The 24,158-nt window shown below is 42.1% G+C and overlaps 3 protein-coding genes across 5 annotated transcripts in view; all 3 read left to right on the forward strand.

Annotated features, from left to right (window-relative positions):
- LOC103360529 (inter-alpha-trypsin inhibitor heavy chain H3-like) overlaps nt 1-7,992 on the forward strand; it is a 19,931-nt gene extending 11,939 nt beyond the window's left edge. Inside the window, exons 13-20 of the mRNA XM_008286315.1 lie at nt 4,236-4,462; nt 4,992-5,030; nt 5,589-5,651; nt 5,979-6,086; nt 6,235-6,403; nt 7,208-7,356; nt 7,558-7,642; nt 7,780-7,992. Of these exons, the coding sequence (XP_008284537.1) occupies nt 4,236-4,462; nt 4,992-5,030; nt 5,589-5,651; nt 5,979-6,086; nt 6,235-6,403; nt 7,208-7,356; nt 7,558-7,642; nt 7,780-7,894 (955 nt within the window). The 3' untranslated portion in view covers nt 7,895-7,992. The remainder of the gene's footprint in view (nt 1-4,235; nt 4,463-4,991; nt 5,031-5,588; nt 5,652-5,978; nt 6,087-6,234; nt 6,404-7,207; nt 7,357-7,557; nt 7,643-7,779) is intronic.
- Nucleotides 7,993-10,244: 2,252 nt separating this feature from the next.
- il17rc (interleukin 17 receptor C) lies at nt 10,245-18,239 on the forward strand. The gene is made up of 15 exons (XM_008285152.1): nt 10,245-10,513; nt 10,876-11,207; nt 11,470-11,704; nt 12,300-12,403; nt 12,492-12,606; nt 12,708-12,749; nt 12,840-12,958; nt 15,613-15,669; nt 15,756-15,816; nt 15,938-16,164; nt 16,629-16,682; nt 16,774-16,825; nt 16,933-17,028; nt 17,390-17,428; nt 17,518-18,239. Exons 2-15 carry the CDS (start codon nt 11,100-11,102, stop codon nt 18,090-18,092), a joined length of 1,884 nt encoding a protein of 627 aa, XP_008283374.1. The 5' UTR covers nt 10,245-10,513; nt 10,876-11,099; the 3' UTR covers nt 18,093-18,239.
- A 726-nt stretch (nt 18,240-18,965) lies between these two features.
- The window catches only part of creld1a (cysteine-rich with EGF-like domains 1a), a 5,745-nt gene continuing 552 nt past the window's right edge, over nt 18,966-24,158 (forward strand). The window contains exons 1-6 of one of the 3 annotated variants that reach the window (XR_520323.1): nt 18,966-19,218; nt 22,238-22,512; nt 22,614-22,697; nt 22,820-22,915; nt 23,001-23,141; nt 23,219-23,496. Coding sequence is in view for 2 of the 3 variants with exons in the window: in XM_008285161.1 (XP_008283383.1) it covers nt 22,293-22,512; nt 22,614-22,697; nt 22,820-22,915; nt 23,001-23,141; nt 23,219-23,439 (762 nt within the window). In the remaining variant the exon portion in view is untranslated. Of the gene's footprint in view, nt 19,219-22,237; nt 22,513-22,613; nt 22,698-22,819; nt 22,916-23,000; nt 23,142-23,218; nt 23,785-24,158 lie in introns of those variants that run through there. The other 2 variants (XM_008285161.1, XM_008285171.1) reach the window with 2 other exon arrangements.

Consider the following 24,158-nt stretch of genomic DNA (forward strand, 5'->3'; position numbering starts at 1 on the left):
TTTTCTCTTTATAAATTATTACAAACTTATACAATCTTAGCATTGCCAATTGTAACAACATGTGAACAGAATGTGATTTCTGCTATATTATAGAAAAATATAGAGATATAATCCCTCCAGCGGGTTCTGGGACTGCCCAGGGTCTCCTCCGAGGTGGACGTGTTCGGAAGACCTCCAAAGGAAGCCTCTGCGGAGGCGTCCGAATCAGATGTCCATACGTCCCAACCCTCACCCGTGGTCACGAGCTTTGGGTTGTGACCGAAAGAACAAAATCGCGGATACAAGCAGCTGAAATGAGCTTCCTCCCCAGGGTGGCTGGGTTCAGCCTTAGAGATAGGGTGAGGAGCTCGGACATCCAGAGGGAGCTCGGGGCCAGGGAGCCAGTTGATGTGATATGGACATCTGATTTGGATGCCTCCTGGAGAGGCTTCCTCTGGAGGTCTTCCGAACACGTCCACCTAGGAGGAGACCCCGGGGCAGACCCAGTCCCAGTCTGGAGGTGGAAATTGAAAACCCCACGGACAGGGGCCTCCGCCAGACGTTCCCAGTTCACCCTCACTACGCATTTGGGTTTACCAGGTCTGTCCGACAGCCTTCCCCGCCATCAGATCCAACTCTCCACCAGTTGGTGATCAGTTGACAGCTCTGCTCCTCTCTTCACCCGAGTGTCCAAAACATACGGCCGCAGATCTGATGATACAACAAAGAAGTTGATCATCAACCTTTGGCCTGCAATACTGTTGTTTACAAATTTTAAGTATTTCTTAAATGTACCTAAATGTCACGTTTACCTTTCTTCTCAGACATGGGGTATGACGACTACGCCCCAGTCGGTATGACATGATCACACATCTGCACTGTTCTGATATATGACTGTGTCTGATGAGCCAAAACATTATGACCATAACAACATGTGAACAGAACATGATTTCTGCTATATTGTATAAACCTTTCTCATTTGTTTTTGAGTCAAATATTATATCTTCTAGACTGCTCTGCTTGCCATGAATGAATGCAAATCAAAAGAGAGTTTATAGAATATAGAGGAAAAGAGACTTTGAGGATCAACCCAGAGCCTCTCAATCTGCTGTATGTTGTGGGATTATTTTGGATGAGATTTTGGATTAGATTAGATTATGTTCTACTTTATTGTCGTTGCACAGAGTACAAGTAGAACAAAATGCAGTTTAGTAACAAAGCAGAAGTGCAAAAGCAGCAGTAAAGTGCATTATTTACACTATGGCAGTAACAGTGTAATAGCTATGAGATACATAGATATACATGTATACAGGATTAGCAGTATGAATGCTATAAACAGTATGTTTACCTTCTTACTCAGGTGCGAAATTTGAAGACTTGACTTTTCCAATGGGTATGACATGAGCACACATCTGCACTGTTCTGATATGACTATGTTTGATGAGCCAAAACATAATCACTGCACCTGCCCAATATGCTGTTAGTCCTGAGCTGTTGTTCATCAGAGCCTTCTGAAATTGTCCCTTAAAGTTGGAAACTAGCTGCTTAACCAAGTGAAGAAGTATCTCAGGTTCTTGTTTACCAGTGAGGATGAGATGGACGCAGTTTTGATAAAGCTCTCACCTGTTTTCATGATGTCTAATTTTGAATGCAGGCGCTAAACAAAAATGTGGCTGAAGGTGAGGAGCTGAAGGTGTGGAAGATGACAACAAGCTACAAATCAGAGTTACAATTCATAGACACATTAACCCTATCCAGAACTTTTGGGGTNTTAATTCATGCAGTCAGTTGAATGTTTAATTTGTAACCAAAGCCTCTATGGATCAGCAAAAAGGAGTGCTCAGAGTGTCCCTCTCTAAAACACACGGGTCATGATTATCTCAGGGTAACGTCATGACTATATCACGACTCCATTTTGTCATCTTTTGCTTTCTAGCCGCAGGAGGAGGAGGAAGAGCAAGAGGAGGTGTTGTTTCTTCCCGAGCAGGTATGAAATATGGCACATAGTTGCTCTGTTGTGATGCATGCACAAACTGTATTTTGCTGTTTACTGAGATAAACACTAACAGTGTCACAGTATTTCAGAACAGATGTGATTTTGGCAGGATTTTATAAGCCTTTCTTATCTGTTTTTGAATCAATTATATCTTCTTGACTGCTCTGCTTTCCATGAACAAATTCACATCAAAAGTTTGATAAGTAATTATTAGGGATTGAATTAATGCATGAATGAAGCCATTATTACTTGTGTCATGTAGCAACAGTTTACAATACAATTCAGCACTAATACAACATCCTTTATCTTTCTCTTTTCATTAGACATATCGTTACCAGGTATGACTAAAGATACTGTATTTTACATGCAACCTACAGCATATAACTATGACTGTTTTCTCTTTATAAATTATTATGAATGTATATAATCTTAGCACCTGTCATTACACCTGTCATACTGTAAACTAATTAACAAATGATAAGTATTTCTTAAATTATCAAAGTTTCTGGTTTACCTTCCTACTCAGGTTTTGGCATTGGCTTGGTTCCACCTATTGGTATAACATGAGTACACACCTGCACTGCATATTTTATTCAAAGGAATTGATGCCTCATAAAGAGTATGCTAGATTTGTCCACATTGGCCCGAGAGCTATGACAATTATGTGTTGCTTTATGTGTCATTCAGAAGAACCTGTGAAAACATTCAGTTTTTCATTGGGAAGTTTGTAGAACATACATGAAAAGAGACTTTGAGGAGCTTTAAAGAGCTTCTAAATCTGCTGTATGCTGCACGTAAAATCCTTGACCAGCAACATGACAGAATTCTTGACCTAGTACATAAAATCTCTCCACCACCCCTGCCAGATGTTTGTAATTCTACATTCTTCTGAACTACAATGAAGTTAACTAAGCAAAAGAAGGCAACAACAACAAACTTTTGGATTATTTTGTTTGAGATTTTTAGTTAGATTAGATTATGTTCTACTTTATTGTCAATGCGCAGAGTACAAGTACAACAAAATGCAGTTTAGTAACAAAGCAGAAGTGCAAAAGCAGCAGTAAAATGCATTATTTACAGTGTGGTATGTACACTATGTTACAGTATAAACAGAATTAAGAGTATGGACAGAGTGCTATGAACACACTAATAGATGAATATAGAGATGAAGTGATAAATAGTGGCATGAGCAGTGTAAACAGTATGGGTAGCATAAACTGTATGAAGTGTAAACAGTACTGATGCCATGAGATACACGCAGTATATACACAGGATTAGCAGCATGAACACTGCAAACAGTATGAACAATCTATATAAGATGGAGCAAAAATGCAGTATGTGCACAGTATGAAATAAACAGTTAATGGCATGAAAATGAGAGGTACATGCAGTGCAGTTCATATGTAGTATGAAGTCCAGGGTGAACATGGACGGGGGAGGGTTGCTGGATTCACCAGTGTGACAGCTGAGGCAAAGAAGCTGTTCCTGAACACTTTGCAAAACTGTTTACAAATTATAAATATTTCTTGAATGTATCTAAATTTCATGTTTATCTTTCTACTCAGATATAGAACATGGCGTCGCAATCTCATTAGGTATGACATGATCACACATCTGCACTGTTCTGATATGACTATGTTTGATGAGCCAAAACATTATGACCATGACTGTCCAATATGCTGTCAGTCCCGTGCATGCCACCAAAAAAGTTTCACCCACCAAAACACTGACGTTGCGATGCCTCTGAAGGGGCCATGTGATTTCTGCTCATAGCAAGCGCTTTACATCCTGTACACAGCGAAGTGGAGCTGTCACTGATCCGACTTGTTCCTGCATACAGTGTAGTGATAACCTAAGGAGGAAAGCCTTTGGTACCCAATTATTAACTGACTAAACTGATTAATTTGATTTTCACAAGTAAGGACAAGTAATTATTTCATATTGAATTAATGCATCAATGAAGCAAATATTACTTAGGTCATGTAGCAAGAGTTAACAATACAATNTATATATATATTTTCTAATTAATTTCCCAAGTTGTGCCTATATTTTAAAACATAGATGGCAACTGGCCGGTGATATGAACAACAAGAGCCACAAATTCACAAATAATCTTTTAATATCTTGCAGCAGATGGAATATCATTTCCCCCCCTGATGATTCAAAGAGTCGTTGAGTTTTCTAGGCTACCTGAAAATACAAAATTAGTATTAAAAGATAACTGTCAACTGACACTTTTAAATAACAATTTGTGGCACAGGCTGCAGTTATCGGGACCTGAGAAAAACAAGGTGAAGAAAGACGCTTTGGAGCTGTCACTGCAGTATAGCTTTGTGACCCCACTTACATCCATGGTGGTCACCAAGCCTCCAGGGGAAAACTCAGATGTGCTTCATAAGCCCAAAGAAGGTGAAAAACCACTGAGGAGGAGCCATCATAGTCATCAACATCCTACTGTTCTTCACAGTCCCCCAAGAGTTGTTGCTGGTAAGCTAAGTAAATGTAAATAAAACAAAGACAGTGCAAAATCAATAGTTCAGCATCTAATGTCTCTTATTCAACATTATCTCTCAACAGGGNTAAAGAGGGACATTTGTCATGCATTTGGAACCAAAAATATGCCAACTAATCAGAAAATTTATTGAACATAGTATTCAGTCTATAATGAATACCAGGGAATATTTTGCACATGTTCTTTCTTGTGGTCCAATGGACCCCAAAAGACCGTCTACGTATGGCAACATGGAAGTCCTGAATAGGGTTATAGGCTCCATTCTTCTTCCCACAATTCAAATAAAATTCTCTTATACTATATAGGGTATTTTACTAATAATTGCAAGATAAATGTCTTGCAATTTTATTTCTTTGTTTTAATACTGACATGCACTGCAGTGACTACAAATGTGTAATATATAGTATTTGAAGATGATTGTTTCCGGCACTGCTAAATAATTGTAGATTCTTATGGAAAATGAGATGTTAATTGTTACGTTTTACTGTTTTGTTTTTTTTAAAGTTCCTGCGCACGCTCCAGTAAGACCTACCAGGAGACCAAGTAAATGTCTTTTTTTGTGTTTGTTGTGAACCGTCCTTCTACATCTGCAATTTTGGCACTGACCATCCACATTCATGTAATAAGAAACTGGACAGTTCTCTACATCTGTCCTTCTAATACTTGAAGAAACAGTTATAACTTGCCTACATCTATGTCATAGCGCACATTGTGAAAGCTAATTAGTTATATGTTAATTTGTTTTAACTTTATGCATTTGTCAGTCAAAACATTCAGATGAGTTGTCGAGATTGCAGTAAAGAATTTGTTTGTTGGACAATGATTAAAAGTTCCAGTAAATAAGATGCTCCTTCACCGAAAAAAATTAAATATAGACACAAAAAAGGCATTAAGCACAAATTTTACAAACAAAAATGTTTTAAAATAAAATATATTTCTCAAGGTGATAAGGCAGCTGAGAATTAAAACAACGTGCATTTAGTATTTTGTTTGCAAGCTGGGGATGGGTATCAGGACATGCATGTTCTTTAAATATCCCTCAAAGCTTTGTGATATCAGTGTATGTGACTTCTAACTGGCTTTGTATAAATGTATTTACAGAACTTCCAAAACGAATTACTCAACATGCTACTAGTGCGAGTCCTGTTGCCGCTACTACCGCTGGTACAGTATTGAATAAATGTCATTTGTGGTACACCAAACAACATACAAAGGAAATGTACAGCATATGCTCTGTCAGTATTTAAATGACATATATAGTCCTATTCCAACTTTTTCAGGCAGTCGTGCACCATCATTGGGACAATTCCATCAGTGTTTAGTATCTGTAAGCTAAGATAATTTCATCCACAAATGCTCAAAGTTGAGACTGGAGAACATCAAACCTGCTACAAAACAGCCGTAGTTTAGTAAAATGGTGTCGAGCTGTTGATTTTCAGCTGAGTTTTCTTTCCATCTGCTGTGTAACTCTCTGTGTCTCCATGTCTTCAGCGCCTCTTTTGCACAGATTTTTGCTTAAAACTGAGAGTCGGTCTCCTCCGCTGTGCTTCGACATTAAGGGAGCTGCCCTCCTCAAGCTGCTCCACCATCCCAGCAGGGGTCAGTAATGTTCCTCCTCATTGTCTTCCCTCTTATTCTGCTTAGTCAACTTATTCTTCTATTTTGCTCTCAATGTGTCATAGTTTCCACATTTATCCGCTCAGTCTGTGGCATGGTGCTGAGCAGCATGTGGTCTCTTTTGTACTAGAGCTGCAAGTGAACGGTGAGCTTGATTCAATCACAAACGGGGGCTTCACAAAGATTGTCATCCACTTCACTGCCGATCAGCATGTTGAGGTTACCACCACAGGAGTCACTGTGCGGGAGGGACAGACGGTAACACAGCACACTGGACAGGATCCCATCACGGTTGGAAGGTGACTTTGCATTGCATTGGTCTGGAATTACACTACGATGGCTCTGTTTGCAGATGTGTGGCTGAAGCTCACATCAGCAACAGCTTGATGATGTAAGAAATGCAATTATTCATTATGTTGTCAAAACAGATGCAGCGTACAAACATACTGGACCTGAGGTTTACAAAGAAATAAGCTTGGACCTCACAGTCGACAAACATCAATTTGTTGTTTTTACATTTAGGTTTTAGTGCTGATGAATTGGACAAGATGTTAATGAATGGGTTGAAAAGGTTCTCATTTTGTTACCCTTGAACCGAACAACGCTGCCATCTTCTCCTGAAGCTAAACCAAGCTTTGTGTTAGGTTATAGGTTCTCTACATAAAGACATGAGCGTGGTATCAGTGTCTCAGGAAGAAGGTGAAAAAGTGAACTTCACAAGATGACAGTGGCATCACGCTTCTCGTCTAACTCTTGACACGAAGACACAAAAGCATGTTTTCTGACTTTTTTTGGCTCTGGTGTGACATTAGGCCACAAATCAGGGCACCGAAGGCACAGATTTGTACAAAAAACACGGCACAGACATGCAGAATTTGTCATGAATTTCCTATTTTAAACAACCATAAATTGATATTTGCAGCTACAGCAGAGCTCCTGCCCACTAATAGTACCACCGCGCTGCTGATTCTAATCATGTTGAATGATAAAAACTCTTCAGTCTCATGATTGTATTCAGGTGTTCAGCTTTTCACGTCTTCAAACTGAGCAGGACTGCAGTCATTTGAGTCTTCAGAACGTTAAGCTGCATTTTTTTTTTCCAGCATGGTGGTGATTCGGCGAGACAAGGAGATCGATGTTGCAGCTGGAGACGTGCGCCTGATCCTGTTGATTCACAATAAGAATGGCGACGAATTCCTTTGGCCGGTTATAAGACAGAAGCCGAATGCCACCGACACGGAGGGACTTTTAGGTGGGTGTAAAGGCTCAGTGTGTCAGTGTCCTGCATTTGCTTGTGTGATTTAACACCAGGTACACCATTAGTTGCATTGATGTTTGCACCCAGCTGTAGAAAAAAAAAACCTCACATTAAAGAGACACATTTTCTGTGCTGTGTTCCTTAAAGTGCCAGAACTCAGAGTCAGGCTTTGCTTTAATGTTTGATTGTGTGCAGCTCTAACGCCAGCAGCTTATAAGGAGGTGCAGCAAGTTTCCCTCACAAAACTGAAGATCAAGGAGCAGGAGATCGATGCCACCAGGTACATTTACATCCTTTGTGTTGCTATTTTCATAATTTATTTTTTTTGGCACAAAGAAAGTAAGAGCGCTGCTATTACTCCACCACACAAAGCGACATCATTTTTCTTGTTTTTTTCTTTTTGTCTCTCTTTTGTAGCGCCGCTGCTGTTGACTACGGTATTGTGTTTCCCATAACAATGAACTGCTGGCTCATGTCTGCTGAGTCTGCCCTGCAGAGACGCCCGGATGATTTCTTTGTTGCACAACTTTAACTGGGAGCCAAGAATCTGAAAGTCTTTCATGCAAAAAGAAAATGAAGGAAAATACCTAAACTTCATGGAAAACAAATAAAGAACATCCCAGATCTTCAGCTGTCTCATACGAAGTTGATTAATTGTTCAGAAAACAGAACTGCGTGGCATCGACTGATCTTCCGTAATGGTCTGAACCTTTAAGCCCCTTGACGCTGATCATCACGCTACACTCAGATTTACTACTGGTGGTAATAATAATCCTCGTTAATGTGAGCTGTATGCTCACTTTGGGCGGTCGTCTCTCTCTGTAACACATGATAGATGCTGGGCCTTTTATTTATTACTGTGTTTTTTACCCCCTTGTGTTATCTCACTGCTATCTTTTAATGTGATTTCTTACCAAACACACTCAAATAGTGCCGGCTGTCCTTACTCAGCTCGAAAAAGTCACTTTAGCCACTTTGCATCTGCAATGTGCAAAACAATCTAAGCCTGACTCGTTTTTATCCTGAAGGCAATGTGGGTTTTTAAATCTATCTCATGTTACCTCCAGCTCATCTTTTGTCTATTTATGTTTTTAAATTTAAACGCTCTAACAGTTCCCAGCATTTTTATGATTTCACTAATTTTCTGTTAATATTTTTATTTTTACCCAAGTTTCTTATTTGTGCGCCTCCGTCCTTTATTTTCTTGCTTAGCTTCACTATAAATGAAGGCTGAGTTTTAAAAAAAGCAACAATGACGAGAACTAAACTGAATATATTTATTGTTTGAATGCAGTTGAAAGGTTAAAATTGTGTGTTTTAAAGCAAATGACACGCTCACATCTACACACTTTGCAGTGATAATGCTCTGCTCTGAGGTATAGTGTATAAAGCTCACACAACTCAAGGTCAAGCAGCACATGACTGTTACAGGTGTCGAGCCCTAAAGCGCACCGCCAGAGTCTGGACTTTGCATTCTAGTAATAAATGCGTCCAAACTAATACGTTACCCTGCATACATTTGGTTTTTTTATGACGAAGACCGAAAGTGAAAGCAGTGGAATGTTTCTCCAGTGTTTGCATTAGCACACCAAGAGGTCAAGTGTGTGTTTAAATGTGCGTTTAAATGTGGCTGTGAAGAGACTGCTGCAGAAAACACACACACACACACACACACGCACACACGCACAACCGCACACACACACGCTACTACCTAACAAATGCTCTTTGGCACTTCTAATAGAGTATTTATTTTATTATTTATAAATGTTTCTTAGACCATATTAGCTGCGACAAAGATCATCCATCCATCATCTATACACCGCTTAATCCTCACTAGGGTCATGGGGGGCTGGAGTCTATCCCAGCTGACTCAGGGTGAAGGCAGGGGACACCCTGGACAGGTAACCAGTCTATCACAGGGCTACACTTAGAGACAGACAACCAAGCACACTCACATTCACACCCACGGACAATTTACAATCACTAATTAACCTCAGCATGTTTCTGGACTGTGGGAGGAAGCCGGAGAACCCTCTGCACAGGGAGAACATGCAAACTCCACGCAGAAAGATCCCGTGACGCGAACCGGCGACCTTCCTGCTGCGAGGCAACAGTGCTAACCACCGCTCCACCTTACAGCCCTACAAACATGATGCCAAATGGAATTTCATTGTATTTACCGTACAATGACAGTAAAGCTTCTTCTTCTAAAAATCAGCCACGGAGAACTAAAAAGAACAAACATCTGCTGATAAACAAAGCTATTCAGATTCTTTACCGGTGGTGGCACAATGTCGGAAAAGACAAATGAAACGTTCCAGAACTTCAGTGAACGGTGGTGGTATGCAGGAAAGCTGGACTGAGTAGGTGGTGCTGGTTCTGCTTCACTTGCTGCTTATTCACTGGTTGATGAATCTTAACTTAATCTTGAGTGTAAAACTTTGCAAAGTAAAAAAAAACAACCTTAAAGACTTCAGTGCCACACAATGGCTCTTCAGTAAACAACCTGTCCACCTGTGATGTAACATCGTGACTCCGCCACATCGTTTCACAAAGAACACAGTGTTGTGTTTTTACCTCGGTGTGAACATATTTGACAGGAGGCCGACGTGGTTTCGTGTTTTTACATTATGCGGTCAGACCAGTTGAGCTGCTGTGTGAGGCGTGTGAGGATATCCAGTTCATTGCATTATTCGTGTGGGTCAAAGGTGCAGGCACACTTATGAGAGGAGGCGATAAACTTGTTTGTCAAGGCGCAGTTTACGGAGAACTGCGAGCGGAGGAATCTCTGCTCGATCCATATCACAAGAAACTAATTGTTGCCCTCAAAAGCAGCTATGAAGAGTTAAAACAAGGCTCTGTGTGGAGACGCTTGAACCCAGAGACGAAGCCTAGTTTTGATTTAAAAGCAACCGTGGACTTGGACCCGTGTGGTTGGCTGGGCTGTAATGAGGACTTCAGGGGAGGAAGATTGTGTTAATTTGATGTGAGACAAACAGAGAGAGAGAGAGAGCAGGGGAGGGAAGGAGTGAAGGAGGGAGGGATTTACTGAGTCAGGACAGTGACGTGCGGTGTGGTGCAACTTTCTCATGAATCATGTACTTGAGGGCGACTTTGTCAAGGAGTGGAGTATTCAGCGGAAACACACGCAGTAAGTAACCAAGATGGTATTTCTATAAGATCACTTGCTTAACTTGGTACAACTTCATTTGTTACATTGACATACTTGTATATTATATTATGTCGTTTACATGTTTAATGCTTGACTGCGATTAAAGAACTAAGTTATCAGCTAATGCCGCCGGCCTATTAAGGGATTTGTTAACTTGACAAATAACAAAGTTAGTTTGAAACTGTTGGATCACCGATTAATCCTCACTAGGGTCGTGGGAGGGCTGAAGTCTATCCCAGCTGACTCAGGGTGAAGGCAGGGGACACCCTGGACGGGTCCCCAGTCTCTCACAGGGCCACTAGTTTGTATTCAACTCATTAATTTTTTTCTTCTTCAACCAGGCCACAAACAAATGTGAAACCCAGCGGACATCCACAGCTCTGCCCTCACAGTCACCTGGCTTCCAATCAAGATAACATGTCAAGATAACGTCAACAGTTAATCTTCAACCAGAGATGATGAGGAGAAAGACAGAGCACTCGCATAACAAGGTCTTCATGTTGTTCCTGGCGAAAGATATGCGCAGAAAAATGCTGTAGGACTTCTACGGTGCCATTGAAGCAGAATGTTTCTTCCTGGATGCCTTATCTGGTTCATTTTATTGACTCTACACTTGTCAGCCTGCGTTTTGGAGACCTCTGAACATGGCAGGCCTGAAGTTATTTGCTCGCAGGTACAGTACACAGCTTGGATACACTGAAGAAGATATTTCCTACATCGCATACAGCGTTTGTTGAAAGATTACACCTTTAATTTCCTTGCCTTGACGTTTTAATTTCCTTCTTTGCTGATTGAGTTTAATGTTCTCAGATGTAGACAGTGGCCACCAGCCAGCTTATTACAGGACTGTTGTATGTACAGTGTTTTTATATAGTCCCAGACTCATTCAGTATGATGTGAAATGATCTTCCCTCTCGATCTTTGCCTCCTTTAAGGGCCTCTCTGATTGCACCGTCAGGGATGAGATGTTTCTCATGGCAGCAGAGAACACAGTGCATGTTCAGACCCTAAAGCCGTATTTCAAGCTCTGCTGTAAGAACAGAAAAACCTGCACATTATGTCTGGAGATAGACGCAGAGCTTTCCATCCAACCGGATAAGGGTTCAGAGGATGAAGGAAGCTCTGAGTCCGATGAGGAGGATTACAGGGAGGAGACGGGGAGTCCAAAAGGTATGTTAAGTCCACCATCCAATCCATAGTTTCACTTTAATTCAGTGTGACGTGAAAAAAACCAACGTGTAGAATTGCTACCTTGCTTGTATGGCAGCCACAACACATCTGCTCCTCCTCTGTCTTCTGACAGAAGCGGAGGCTGATTTGAAAGCCGTCCAAGTTTTGACAGAAAACTGTTGAGGAGCGTGTTGAGGGCTGCTCACCATTACATGTCATTACTGGAAGAATGAGTGAACAAACACTGGCTGAGCTGTAGCGAGGATTAATGTATAATCACCGGCAGTTTGGTGCATTTGTGTAAACGGTCGCTGTACTTTTCCCTTGTCATCATTCTGGTAAAAGCACAGAAAAAATGTAACCTATAGATCATTTTGGAAATCATCAGTCGACTCATGATAATGGACTCAAATGTAGGGGCTATGTTTAGGACAAAACAGAGGAAATTCAGCAGTAAATGGGATAAAATATGAAAAGCTACTGGTCTTATTGGTGAAGTGAGGTGATGAGTTTTAGGTGCTCTTCTGATAGACTTTTATTGTTGTTTCAGTCCATTCTCAGCCTTATCTCTGCTGTGCTTTCTGTGTTGCAACAGCGTCAGCGACATTGTGTTACAGTACAGCCGCAACCATGCCCACATGCAAGAAGGTGGAGTTTACGGTTAATCATACAGCTCTCGTTCAGCAAAACCTGGCAAAGGTACTGTGAATTCCTGGACTGTCATTAAGAATGTATTGTGCGCTCACTTCCAGGAACCTTGTCTCATGAACTCTGCATGTGTCTGTAGGTGTCCTTGGTGATCACTAAGCCAGATGGGTTTCACTTCGGCAATCAAGTGGATGTTTATTCATTTAAACAGACACGTCAAAGGAAGAAAGTTGTTGCTCCCTCTCTAGAAAAAGGTAAATCTTTTTGTTGGTTCGTTTTGTACTGCAAAGTTCATATTGAACACACTTCTACATGCATGCTGGCAGCAGTGACACATATGTCTGTTTGCTTTCAGTTTGCTCCCAGGAGCTGCGGAGACGTGTGCCAAAGTGCCTCGGTAAAAACCACAGCACCCGTTTACTTTGTGCCATTTGGCATTTTTATTGTCTGTAGGGAAATAAACAGTGTTTTCTTTTCCTGTTTTCAGTACCTGCAGTCAGCAGTGTCATAAACCAGGAGCTGGACCAGGTGGAGCTGCAGTTTGAGGACAGGAATAAGACCCTCCCTTCAATGTGCATCCAGTATGAGCAGGATGGGAAATGTCAGGTGAGTGCAGTCAGAGCCAAAATCTGATGGCTGTTACAGTATTCGTGTTCTTTATTTTAAAAGAAGCAAAACCACCATTTCAAGTAAAAGTCAAAATGTTCCAAAGTACAAGCTGTGTGTGTTATCAGCACAGTGTACTTAAATATCAAAAGTGAAAGTACTATTTGTGCAGAATAGCTCTTGTTGGAATGTTATTTCATTTCATGTATTTATTTTCGGACCTAATCCTAACATAACTGATTTAGTTAGCGTAAAAGAAGACAACAACTGTTTTCATATATGTGCAGAGTAACAATCCACCTACCAGCAGCTCAGTAAGATTATCACCTTGTGTTAGTTGAATCTGTGCAAAAACTGATTTGTTTACCAGGGCCTGAAATCATCTGCTAGGTTGTTGTCTTCAGAGAAAGTCAGGCTGTTTCTCCCTGTTTCAAGGCCTAATGCTAAGCTAAGCTAAGTGGGTGTTATCAGATGTTGATGACACTAAACAAACTATAAACGCAGCATGCAAATGATCTTCCTTCCTCAGACAAGTTTAAAATCTCATTGCTATTGTAAAATGCCGCCACTTGTTTACAACATGTTTTTGAACTGCTCACCTGGTGACAAATCCTTCCGCTGACTCTCGAGTCAGGTGTGGCTTTAAAGGACAAAGATCAGACCTGGTGACTGTTAGACCCGATTCTTTAGTTGGAAGACCAAGAACAAGCCGGAGAAATCTTCAGTTCTCAGTTGTATAATTTATTTATTTCAGTCACAGGTAAAGTGAGGCAGCGCTGGAATTCAGAGAGACAGAGAGGAACCTCATGTCCAGCTGAACTGAGTGTGTTCGGCTCCAGGTTACAGATATCTTCTTGGGCTGGGCCTGCCCCCAACATAGATAAGATTTAATTGGCCAGTTACCAATGGCGTGGACAGGCATCCTTCTGTGCTCTGTCCACGTCCTTGACATTTTTGGTAAGCAACGTGTGGATGTTGTTGGTACGGCGTGTAGCTAAAGTAACAATCGTATCTAGTAGAAAAGAAGAGTTTCTGCTGCCTCCAAGTGTGTGAACCGGTTATCACCGGCCATATTATCTTCAAGGACATATGCTGTTCTCAGCAGGAAAACATGAAACAGAATCATAGGCTCAGTGCAAAATACAGATTCAGAATACATAATAGCTCGAAACATACTTAATTCTAACATGACCAATACACAGAAACTCCTTTGACCGGTGACTGTGCAGCTTTATTCAAATGACTCGACGCCACAGACGACAACAACAGTTGGCGGGGTGGATGCTGGTTGTCAGTTTAGGTTGTAGTGAGGCAGCTGAATGTCTACACCTCCACCATTTGTCATCTAAGAAGTTGTTTCAGACAGCAGGGTAGGACAAACAATCCGCCACGAGATGCTCTGGATGGATGTGTTCAATTCACAACCTCATTAGCTCTATTAGTCGCAAATGTGTGATTCATTAATGACTTATGATTTCTCATGTGTGACCCAGCTCTCCATCAGCCCGTCAGCATCTCCAGTATCGTGTGGTTGTTTGATGACATCCGTTCTGTCACAGAGAAGCCATGTGTTGACAACTAACAAAAGATTGGATAGAAATGAATAAAACCGCACAGGTTGCATTTATAGTTCTGATCAGTACGTCTTCCAAAATGTCAGACTTTTGTCTATAGCAGTGCATTGTATGTTATAAATCGGTAAAATCCTGACTTGCAAAGTAAGGAAGTAGGAAGATGAGGAAACCAACACAGAGAGACACACCAGACTCAGAGGTTGGAATAAGGTTTACTGATATCAGAAGACCAGACAGTCGGAGCAGCACTTCAGGTGCAATGCCAGCATCAGTTTTGAGGATTCTCTCGTAGCTTAGACCTTTAGTGGGAAATCATATCTAGATTTATGGATGGAAGAGAAAACAAGAAGATAGCTCGGCACCTCAGCACAGGGAGTGCCTTGCTGTCCTCCTACAACACATGTACAAGGTCCTATAGAAGAAGATTTGTAGACTGGTATATCTATTTTAGGTTTTATAGCCTGATGTCATACGATATCCATTTGGGGAGGTCAGGAAAAGTTTAAGGGATAAAAGGTGTATATCATCTTCAGAGGCTTAACTACAGGGAGAGCAAAGTCATTTTTCCTTCACAAACGCCTCCTTTTTGATCGTTATAACATTAAATCTAAAGGGAAAATTACAAACTCAAAATGTCAGTAAGAGAGCACCACAGAACCGACCCTCCATCCTTCAATACAACTGTTCAAAGATAACATTCTCCAATGCACTGCAATACACAAAGAGCAGTAAATGAAATACAAATCAGTACAACATAGATCAAGCAACAGAGCGTGAGCCCCAAAGGTTTATGCAGGTAGGAACGAAAACCCAACGGGAAAAGTTTCCTAACAGCCCCCTGTGATGTTGGAAACAGACCCAAATTTCCTAGATCCTAGAGATCTGCATAACAGCTCATTAGTCTGTCCATGTAAGAGCTGCACCTGTAACGAGGTCACTTTGTAGTTCAGTAAATGTAGTAAAACCTCTGATGGAGAAACATGAAATGAAAGTCCTCCAGCAGACAAAAGCTCCTACAGCACCTCGGCTTAGTGTTGGTTGTTCTTTCTCTCATTAAAGCTATGATGTGTTGCTTTACAGAGCTGGAGCAGGAGGACCATCCCTCTGCAGGCTGTGGCTCCCTGCATGTGTCTCCAGGTACCATCACTTATACATACATATATACCCTGTGTCTTATCTGGGCTTATCTGACTTACTGCTTTATGTGTTTTAATGTGCGGCAGGCGTGGAATGAGGATGGCCAGAGGTCTGCTCGCTCTGTGCAGTGCCCCTTCAAGCGAACAGGTGACCATTTTTAATCTCTTTTGTTTAATTGGCATCGTTATCTCTCTGTCCGGTGCACCGGTGACGGTTTTGGTTTAACTCTAATGTGAAGATGTTACGATTCGCTTTGTGTCTGTTCCAGATTTTCAACACGTCTTCCAGAAGAACATGTGGGAAAATGTGTTTGTGTCAGTGATGGCCCGAGAAAAGACAGGCTTTGGCACAATGCTGTTGTGGAACCTGTCTGCCCCCTGCAGGCTGGAGGGTGAAGTGCAGCTCTGTTACGAGGGAAACAGCTGCAGGCAGAAAAATGAAGTCAGACAACAGCTGGCAAATGGCACATGGAGGCAGAATATTGAAGGACTCTGGGTAAGAATGACTTAAACGCTGGTGCCTCTGTTTTCCAGTCTTCTTCTTCTTTTTTTTTAGTTAGTTTTTTTATTTCAACACTAAAATTGAACAAAAAACTACTTTCAGTTCAGAAAAATCCTCTTTGTCCACAATGTCTGACACGACTATATCAGCTTGTTCCAGCTCCTAACTGAAGCTATTGAATGTTTGCAATGAATAAAATACCTGTGTTTTTTATGCCAGAACCATTATAGGATATTGAAATATTGCAGACATCCTGCACATTATTTTTCACACATTCTTCTAAAGTTGAGCCTGAGATAACTGGTACCTTTGGAAAAACTGTTTTGTAGATTGCAGCAGCTTCTGGTTGCACAGCATGCTCATTAGTCGCACATGACAATTAAAGAAAACTTTTCTTTTTGTTAAGCTAACACTATTGTAAGTGGTAAAGTAATAACATTCATGATCGTGTCTCCTAGGTGAAAGCAGGAGTGTTTGAAAACGTCAACCTACAGCGTGTCCCATGTGTGAAGGTGAAGTATTCATAACCCTCCTCCTCTCATGTATATCTAGTCACACATTTAGTTTCTGAAGCTGAACAATTCCATTTATTCGTTTATGCAGGTGAAAATAAAAGGAATGGGACACGAGCTGGGTCCGCGCTGTCCTAAAGACAGTAAGTGTGAAACATGTTACGGTCACAGAAGCCGATGCTGGTTGTTATGTGATGCATTTTTCTTGTACGCTTTTTCTGAAGGGGATTTTGTTTTGTGCTACTTGCAGCTAGCAGGGGGCGCTGGAGTCTCCTGGTTGCCGGTGTTCTGCTGCTGGTTTGCTTGACTATGCTCATGTGTTATTTCCTTCATCACTTTGTCAAGAGTAAGTTTTTTTTTTCTTTCTCTGCATGAACTGTGTCAGATATAATAATAGAAGCACAAACACCTACAGCACGTGGAAAACACAGCATCTGATCTCTCTGCCGTGCAATCTGTGAACAATTCATGCATGATAAAATATGCATTATCCACTTCCTCGGGCACTCCTCACAAAGGCTCCTTTCATTCCACTCAAAGACCAAATCTTGTTTACTGTAGAAATTGTTCATTATATATGCATGTCCTCATGGTCACATTTGCCTCGTACAGTGTGAGGAATCAATTATTTGTGGAGCCGACAATCCTTGTGGTGAACCTCGATGTGCCCTCAGGTGTATTTACATGTTACTCTCTGGCTTTTGCAGAATGGGTGTGGAGCTGGCGCCATGGAGGATTTGTGAAACGTGAGTTTTGTCCACTTTTTCTAAAAAAATTTAAGTCCTGATGGTTCAAGACAATTTTGACATCAGTCCCTTGTTTTGCCTCTCTACAGTTGGCAGAAAGGGTCATGTGGTGCTGCTGAGCCCCCCAGATGTGGACGATGGGGTTTCAGAGTCGGTACATCAGCTCTGGTCCCTGCTCTGCAGCCAGGGCTTCAGTGTGTCGGTGGACATGTGGAGCAGGAAGGAGCAGTGTGATCTGGGGCCTCTGCCTTGGCTGCACTCGCAGCTTCTGAAGATAAACAGCCTGGGCAGCCGAGCTGTACTCATTCTGAATGGCAAAGCCTTGGAGAGAACAGAGGAATGGACCCGCTCGAGCAAAGTTGTCATCGAGACGAAGGGGGAAGACAGGCTCCCGCCACAGCTACAATCCCCGTACTACGACATGTTCGCGGCCTCTCTGTTCCTCATTCAAGCGGACAAGCAGCTGGGCAGAGCCGGTGAACGTTTTGTTCTGGTGAGATTTGACTCACCATCCAAACAGACTCACAGCAGTGACAGGAGTCTGCCAGAGCTTCTTCAGGGCCTGCCTCTGTTCCAGCTCCCCTCCCAGACTCCGTCTCTCCTGGCTGAACTAACTGCGGTGCCAGCTGAGAGGACGTCAGGTCAAAGGATGTGGACGAGGTGATAGTGGGACACCTCTGATGGAGGAACTCTGTACTAAGGACTAAAGAGGGACCAGACCAGCACAAAGCATCCATTATCTATACACCACTTAATCCTCACTGGGGGGGGGGGGGGCTGGAGTCTATCCCAGCCGACTCAGGACAAAGGCAAGGGACACCCTGGACAGGTCACCAGCATGTTCTGGACCCACGCTGCATGGGGGAGAACATGGAAGCTCCACGCAGAAAGATGCCGGGCGTACTAAACCGAGGATCTTCTACCTGCAAGGCTAACCACCCCAGCACAAAGCATCACTGTGGAATATCTTGGAGTGGATATAAACGTAGAGACAACGTCTTGGAGTCATGACAAACATTATAGTTGCTCTGTGCTCATGAAGAACACGTTCATCTGAGACTGTGAAGCTGACACATTTTCAAAAAAAAAAAAAAAATTGTTTGTTTGCTTATAATATGTAAAATATTTTCCCGAAGCAGCTGGGCGTTGCAATTATTAGCCCCCAATACTAAAAGAGGACTTTGTTTTGGACTATCTCCAGCCACTGTCGTGAATATTTACTGCAGCAGGAAACAATAAAACGCAGTGACTGTGTTCATTGTAATGAAGGAAAAACACTGTGGCTCATTGATGTGAGTCTGACAACAATGGAGGCCTGTGGTTTCAAATAATAAACTGCATCCGGCTTTCACAACTCAGATTATGACGGATTCATTGTTTGTTTTGGTCCTTTCATTGGATTTATATTAAAAACCTAAAATATATTATTATCAATGAATGGATTAATATGTTATTTATTCTCACCCTCCAGCAGACTAATTATATCAACTCATCCTCATCCGGCTATAAATAAATGTGCCGCGGTTGTCGGCTTGTGATTGGCTGTGAAAGACGGCGGCTCCTATTGGTGCAACGTGATGTCAGTTTAAAGACGCACCGAGGCGCTTGTTGAGTGTACGACTTCATCCCGGAAGGGCGGTGCTCACAGGTTAACACGCGCCTCCGCCCGCTCGGGACGTTCCAGGCTGAAATCAAACACCTGCGAATGTGTCAAGTGCGTCTCGGCTGAATTCAGCGCGTTTAAACTTCACAGGAGGACGCGGTTCAGGTCACGGTCGAGCAGCACGGAGGTAATAAAACAAACGCTTCATGGTCAGGTCCGTTTTGGTGCTTGTTGACTGCTGTGGGGTCAGTTTTGCTTGGAGTTGGTGTTTCAGTGTGAAACTCGAACCCTCAGAAAGTGGCTCACATGTTGGAGGTCTGCACCAGGAACTGCTGACAGACTCTTGGCCATAATGAAAAAGTTCTGTGTTACTGGTGGAAGTCAGCTCAAAGGTACAAGTAATGTTGTAAAAATGTGCTTCAGAGGTATTCAGAATGAAAGAAGGCCTCTATTATAATATTAGGCAGCATTTTAATGAGCTAATTTTAATTATATATTCTGCATCAGTTGTTGCTGTGAGATAAATAATAAAATTATATACCTGTCATCTGAAATAGAGGGTCTTAACTTTAATATGTAGATTACATCAATGGTATTTTTCTACTGCAAAGCACTTTGGCTCAAGATCAAGATTAGCTTTATTGCCCCAGGCGTGGCAAATTTTTCTGCAGCCAACACAAGCAGACACAACCAGGAACAATACAGCTAATAGATAGAATAAATAAATACATGCATACTTCAAGTAAAAGCAGAATAAAATGAATATCATAGTCTAATTTCACAAGACATGGCACTTAAAAAAAAAGAAGCAAAAAAACAAACACAAAAACCCCAATTAGAGCTGTTTTACTTATTAATTAGCCTAAACTGAAGCTGGAACAAACAGCTCTTGTTTTTAATGTGCCATATAAATAACTATGACTTGACTTGAAATAAGGTGAAGTCGTCTATAATCATGTAGATCTGAGGATCTCAGTCTACACCTATAAGTGCTTTAAAGGGAATAATTTGACAGATTGAGAAATGTTCTTGTTCTTCCTTTTTTTTGCTGAAAGATGAAACCCGTTTCATGTCGATCTGTAAAACATGAAGCTACAACCAGCTGCTGGTTAGCTTCACCTCACTTGAATGCTCACCGAGTTGTGCCTTATGAGTCGTTTATTTGAATGATACAAACATTTATTGTAAAAATAGCAAGTTGTGGTTTTGCAAGGCAGTTGTGCAGGAATATTTCTAGACTGGGTGCAAACAAATGAGAAGCTGGTGCTGGTAGATGGGTTTTGTTACCTGCAGAGACCGCCAGACGAGCTCTTTCTGCATTTCCAGTCTTAATACTGAGTTAACTGGCTGCTGGCTGTGTTGTGATGTTAAGGATACAGACATACGAGTGATTCTCATGAGCCACGCAGCGAGAAAGTGAGAAATTTCCCAAATGTTAACTATTGTTTCAAGAATCTACCAACGTTAAAGTGAGAAGGGTAATAAAAGCCCTTGTGTCATATTGTATTTAAAAATACTCTGATGTGTATCTGTTATAATCATGTTATGAGGCTGAAAGCTACGACTGCAGTTTTCCAGAGCTGAGGAGTGGAAAAAAATATTGTATCCGAGAACTTGAACAATCAGGAAGAACAAGCTTTAATTTACATTGCTTGATTATACATGATTATATATCATGAGCTCTTCTATACAACTTATGTCATGCTACATGTATCTCATATGGACAGAATAAGCAATGAAGATGTTTTAAAATTACTAAACACAAATTATATTGAACAAACCCAGGAAACGGCAAGCAGCAGTTTTTTTGGACACATCATAAGGAAATAGACCCTGGAATATGTTAACACAACCGGACACATTAATGGGAAGAGAGGACGAGGCAGACGGAGAATGAACATGACAGACGGACTGACATGGAACGGGCAACAGTGGCAATTCAGAAAGCAAAAGATCGGATCAGATGGAGGGAAACGATCGCCTGCGCTGATTGGCACGGCACTTGATTGATTGTATAAGAGAATGAAAAAGAAATATGCAAATGAAGTGACAGAATGGCCTCCTTCTACAGTCAAACTAGTCTTTGTAAACCTATACTTGATGAACAAAAACTTCAGCTGTTTGTCAACTCCTCATTCACTAAACTTCTAAAAACCCATCTCTATGAATCAAAGTTTAGAAACAACCTTTATTGATCTCTAACCGGGAACATTTGCACGTTGCAGCAGCTAGATGTCAGCTATCTAAGAGACAGAGAATAAGAAAACCCTTTCCTTTCCTAGAGTGTCTCTGTTGTATCTCGACACAGCTGCTCCCTGCATTGTCTTGCCTCTCTCTCCACCCACCCCTCTATCGCTCACTGCAGCTCGAGCACAGCAGCTCACCTGCAGCTCTGCTCAAACACTGTAAAACTACTCTACCCTACACTACGGCAACTTGTGAATCAGATGTGTGAGCGGGAAAAAAATGGTTTCTAAAGAAGATTAAATGACGTGCATGTACAAAAAGAAAACGCTGCACATCCAGTCACACAACAGAAGTGCCCCGGGCCTCTCGGGGCAGTTCTTAAGTCTTTAGCTTTCCAGTCACTGTGACTCTATGGGTGCTGAGGTGGTGATTTACTACCATCACCCTGTGTTCTCTCTGTTATTTATGTTTATCCATGGAGACCAGAGAATACACACCTTTTCATGCAGCGTTTCCCTCAGCTAACTTGTCTCGAGCACCTTTGTCTGCCTCTCAGGTGAAGAGCTCACTACTGCCCCTAGAGGCCTGTTCTGTTGTGTGACTGGATGTGCAGCTCGGTTCTGTTTATGCAACGCGGTCGTGTATATGCAGCTCGTTTGCACGTCATTTTCCTCCATCGTCGGCCACCGTAGGGACTAATGACAGAGAAGGCCCCACGTTGCCAGGTGGAAGGATTAGTTCTTCAGGTTTAAACCCTGGAAGTCTGAATCCCTGCTTTTGTGACTGTCATCAGTAAACTGCAGTTTCAAGGTGGAAATGATCAAACCTGACGTTGACCACTTACCTCACTCATGAAGTGTCTTCCAGCGTTTAAAAAACATCCTATAAACATGTCGAAAGAATAAAAAAGAAGCAGTTTTCTACCGGAGGGCCTCTTTAACAGATTTACTAAACAAAGTTTTTAGATAGTCCCACTGGTAAAGCTTTTTTCCTCGTCCCTTGTGTACTTATTTTGCCAGCAGTCTGTGCTCAGTTCTGAATAATCCCCACTTCCAAGCATCATTTAACAAAGGCATGATCTTTTGGAGGAGACAGACAGCTTTATCTTCCGGCCAGATGGGAGTGAAGAGGCTTCACGGTAGCCTGCTGCTGCTGCTGGCTGTTTGGCTGTGGAGCGCGTTGGCTGTTCAGGTGCACAGCTGTCCAGATGCCTGCAGGAAGTGTTCAGGACCGGAAAGTGACCAGTGTGAGGAATGCAGAGCTGGATGGACGCTACATGGAAACACCTGTGTAGGTACTGTATGCAGAGCTTCATGGAAGAGTCTGGGAAGCATCATATGGATATATATGTGCCTGACATAAAGCAGTAAATGTATGTGTTTGGATGTGTTTTAGATGTTGATGAGTGTGGCACCGAGCTGGGTCGCTGCCTCCCAAACAGTTACTGCTTTAACACAGAAGGATCCTTTGAGTGCAGAGGTCAGTGCTTTGGGAATATGACATATAGAAAGCACCATATGGGCATGTTAGCATCGTAGCTTGAGTCTTGAAGAGAAGTCTGTCTGTACATGAGGAACAATGCATGTCCCCTCTGTTCTCAGGTTGTGATGCGGCCTGTGCGGGCTGCATGGGTAGTGGACCGGCTCGCTGCAGGAAATGTGCCTCAGGCTACCGACTGACAGGGTCCAAGTGTTTGGGTAATTACAAAAATAAGGGGATGTTTTGCAGCCGATACCTACGAGCGTTCAGTGAGATTTATTGCAATGCCTTTGTCTTGCTCAGATGTAGATGAATGCAGTGACCGCATACTTGCCTGTCACGGTCTGGATGAGATTTGCGCCAACACCGAAGGCTCTTTCCGCTGTGACTGCGCCGAAGGATTCATCCGCAAGGACAGAGTTTGTGTGAAGAAGCAGCAGCCGAGTGAGTGGCTTCTAATTCTGACGATGCACGTTTAAACAAACACATGAGCTGACTCTTCTTTTCTCCTCTCGCCGCAGTCGTCCAGGAGAAAGGCCTGTTCGAGGACATCCAGGACGAGGAGGTGGAGGTGCTGCAGCAGATGTTCTTTGGGGTGGTGCTTTGTGCTCTGGCCACGCTCGCAGCAAAGGGAGACATGGTCTATACGTCTGTGTTCATGGGGGCGCTGGCAGCCATGGCGGGTTACTGGCTTTCTGACAGAGGAGACCGTTTGATAGACAGCTTCCTAAAGGGACGCTAAAGCTCCAAACAAAAGACAGTTCTTATGTACCAGTGTGGCCAAGTTCAGACAAAGCAGGTGAGTCTTCCAGTGGAGTCATTATGGACAATATCTGTTATTTAAAAAAAGACTTGGTTGCTCCAGCTATTTATTTATTCTTCTTCTAGTCAGAGGCAGGATAAAATTGTTTTTAAGTGCTGTTTTTTTTGTGCTTTCTTTTTGGGAATTTGCAAATTCAGTGCCTCGAGTGTGGAATAAGAACAATACGTTTGCCCAAAGTCTGGTGTAAGTTCAGAAAGCAGACGACAGTAATTTAATGCCAAACATGAATGTATTGAAAAATGAAGTTTTTACCTTGCCAACATGTCCACGTGGTGTTTTTATGTGCTAGAAGAGCCAAATAAGCAGGTAAAATGCAACAGACGAGCAACTCTGCCTTGATGCTGAAGTTCGCTGATGACAAAAACACAAACTCCGACTTCCAGGGTTTAATATGTCACAAATCTAAACAACCAATCGTGTCAGTTAACAGTGTGAGCTTTCTCTATCGTTATTGTAACTGTCTAAGAGACATGTTGTGGTGTGTGTTTGGTTCGTGTTTGATTGTCAGTTCATTGTTTTGCTGTTCATATATAACTGAGAACTGAGATGAAGAATGTAATGGGTTGAAAAGGGTACAACTGTAACAGATTGTTAAAAAATAGGTCGCTTTGAGGTCCAGTTTAGTTAAGAAGTTGGGT

This window comes from Stegastes partitus, unplaced genomic scaffold, assembly GCF_000690725.1.
Source record: "Stegastes partitus isolate 25-593 unplaced genomic scaffold, Stegastes_partitus-1.0.2 Scaffold10, whole genome shotgun sequence".
Lineage (NCBI taxonomy): Eukaryota > Metazoa > Chordata > Actinopteri > Pomacentridae > Stegastes > Stegastes partitus.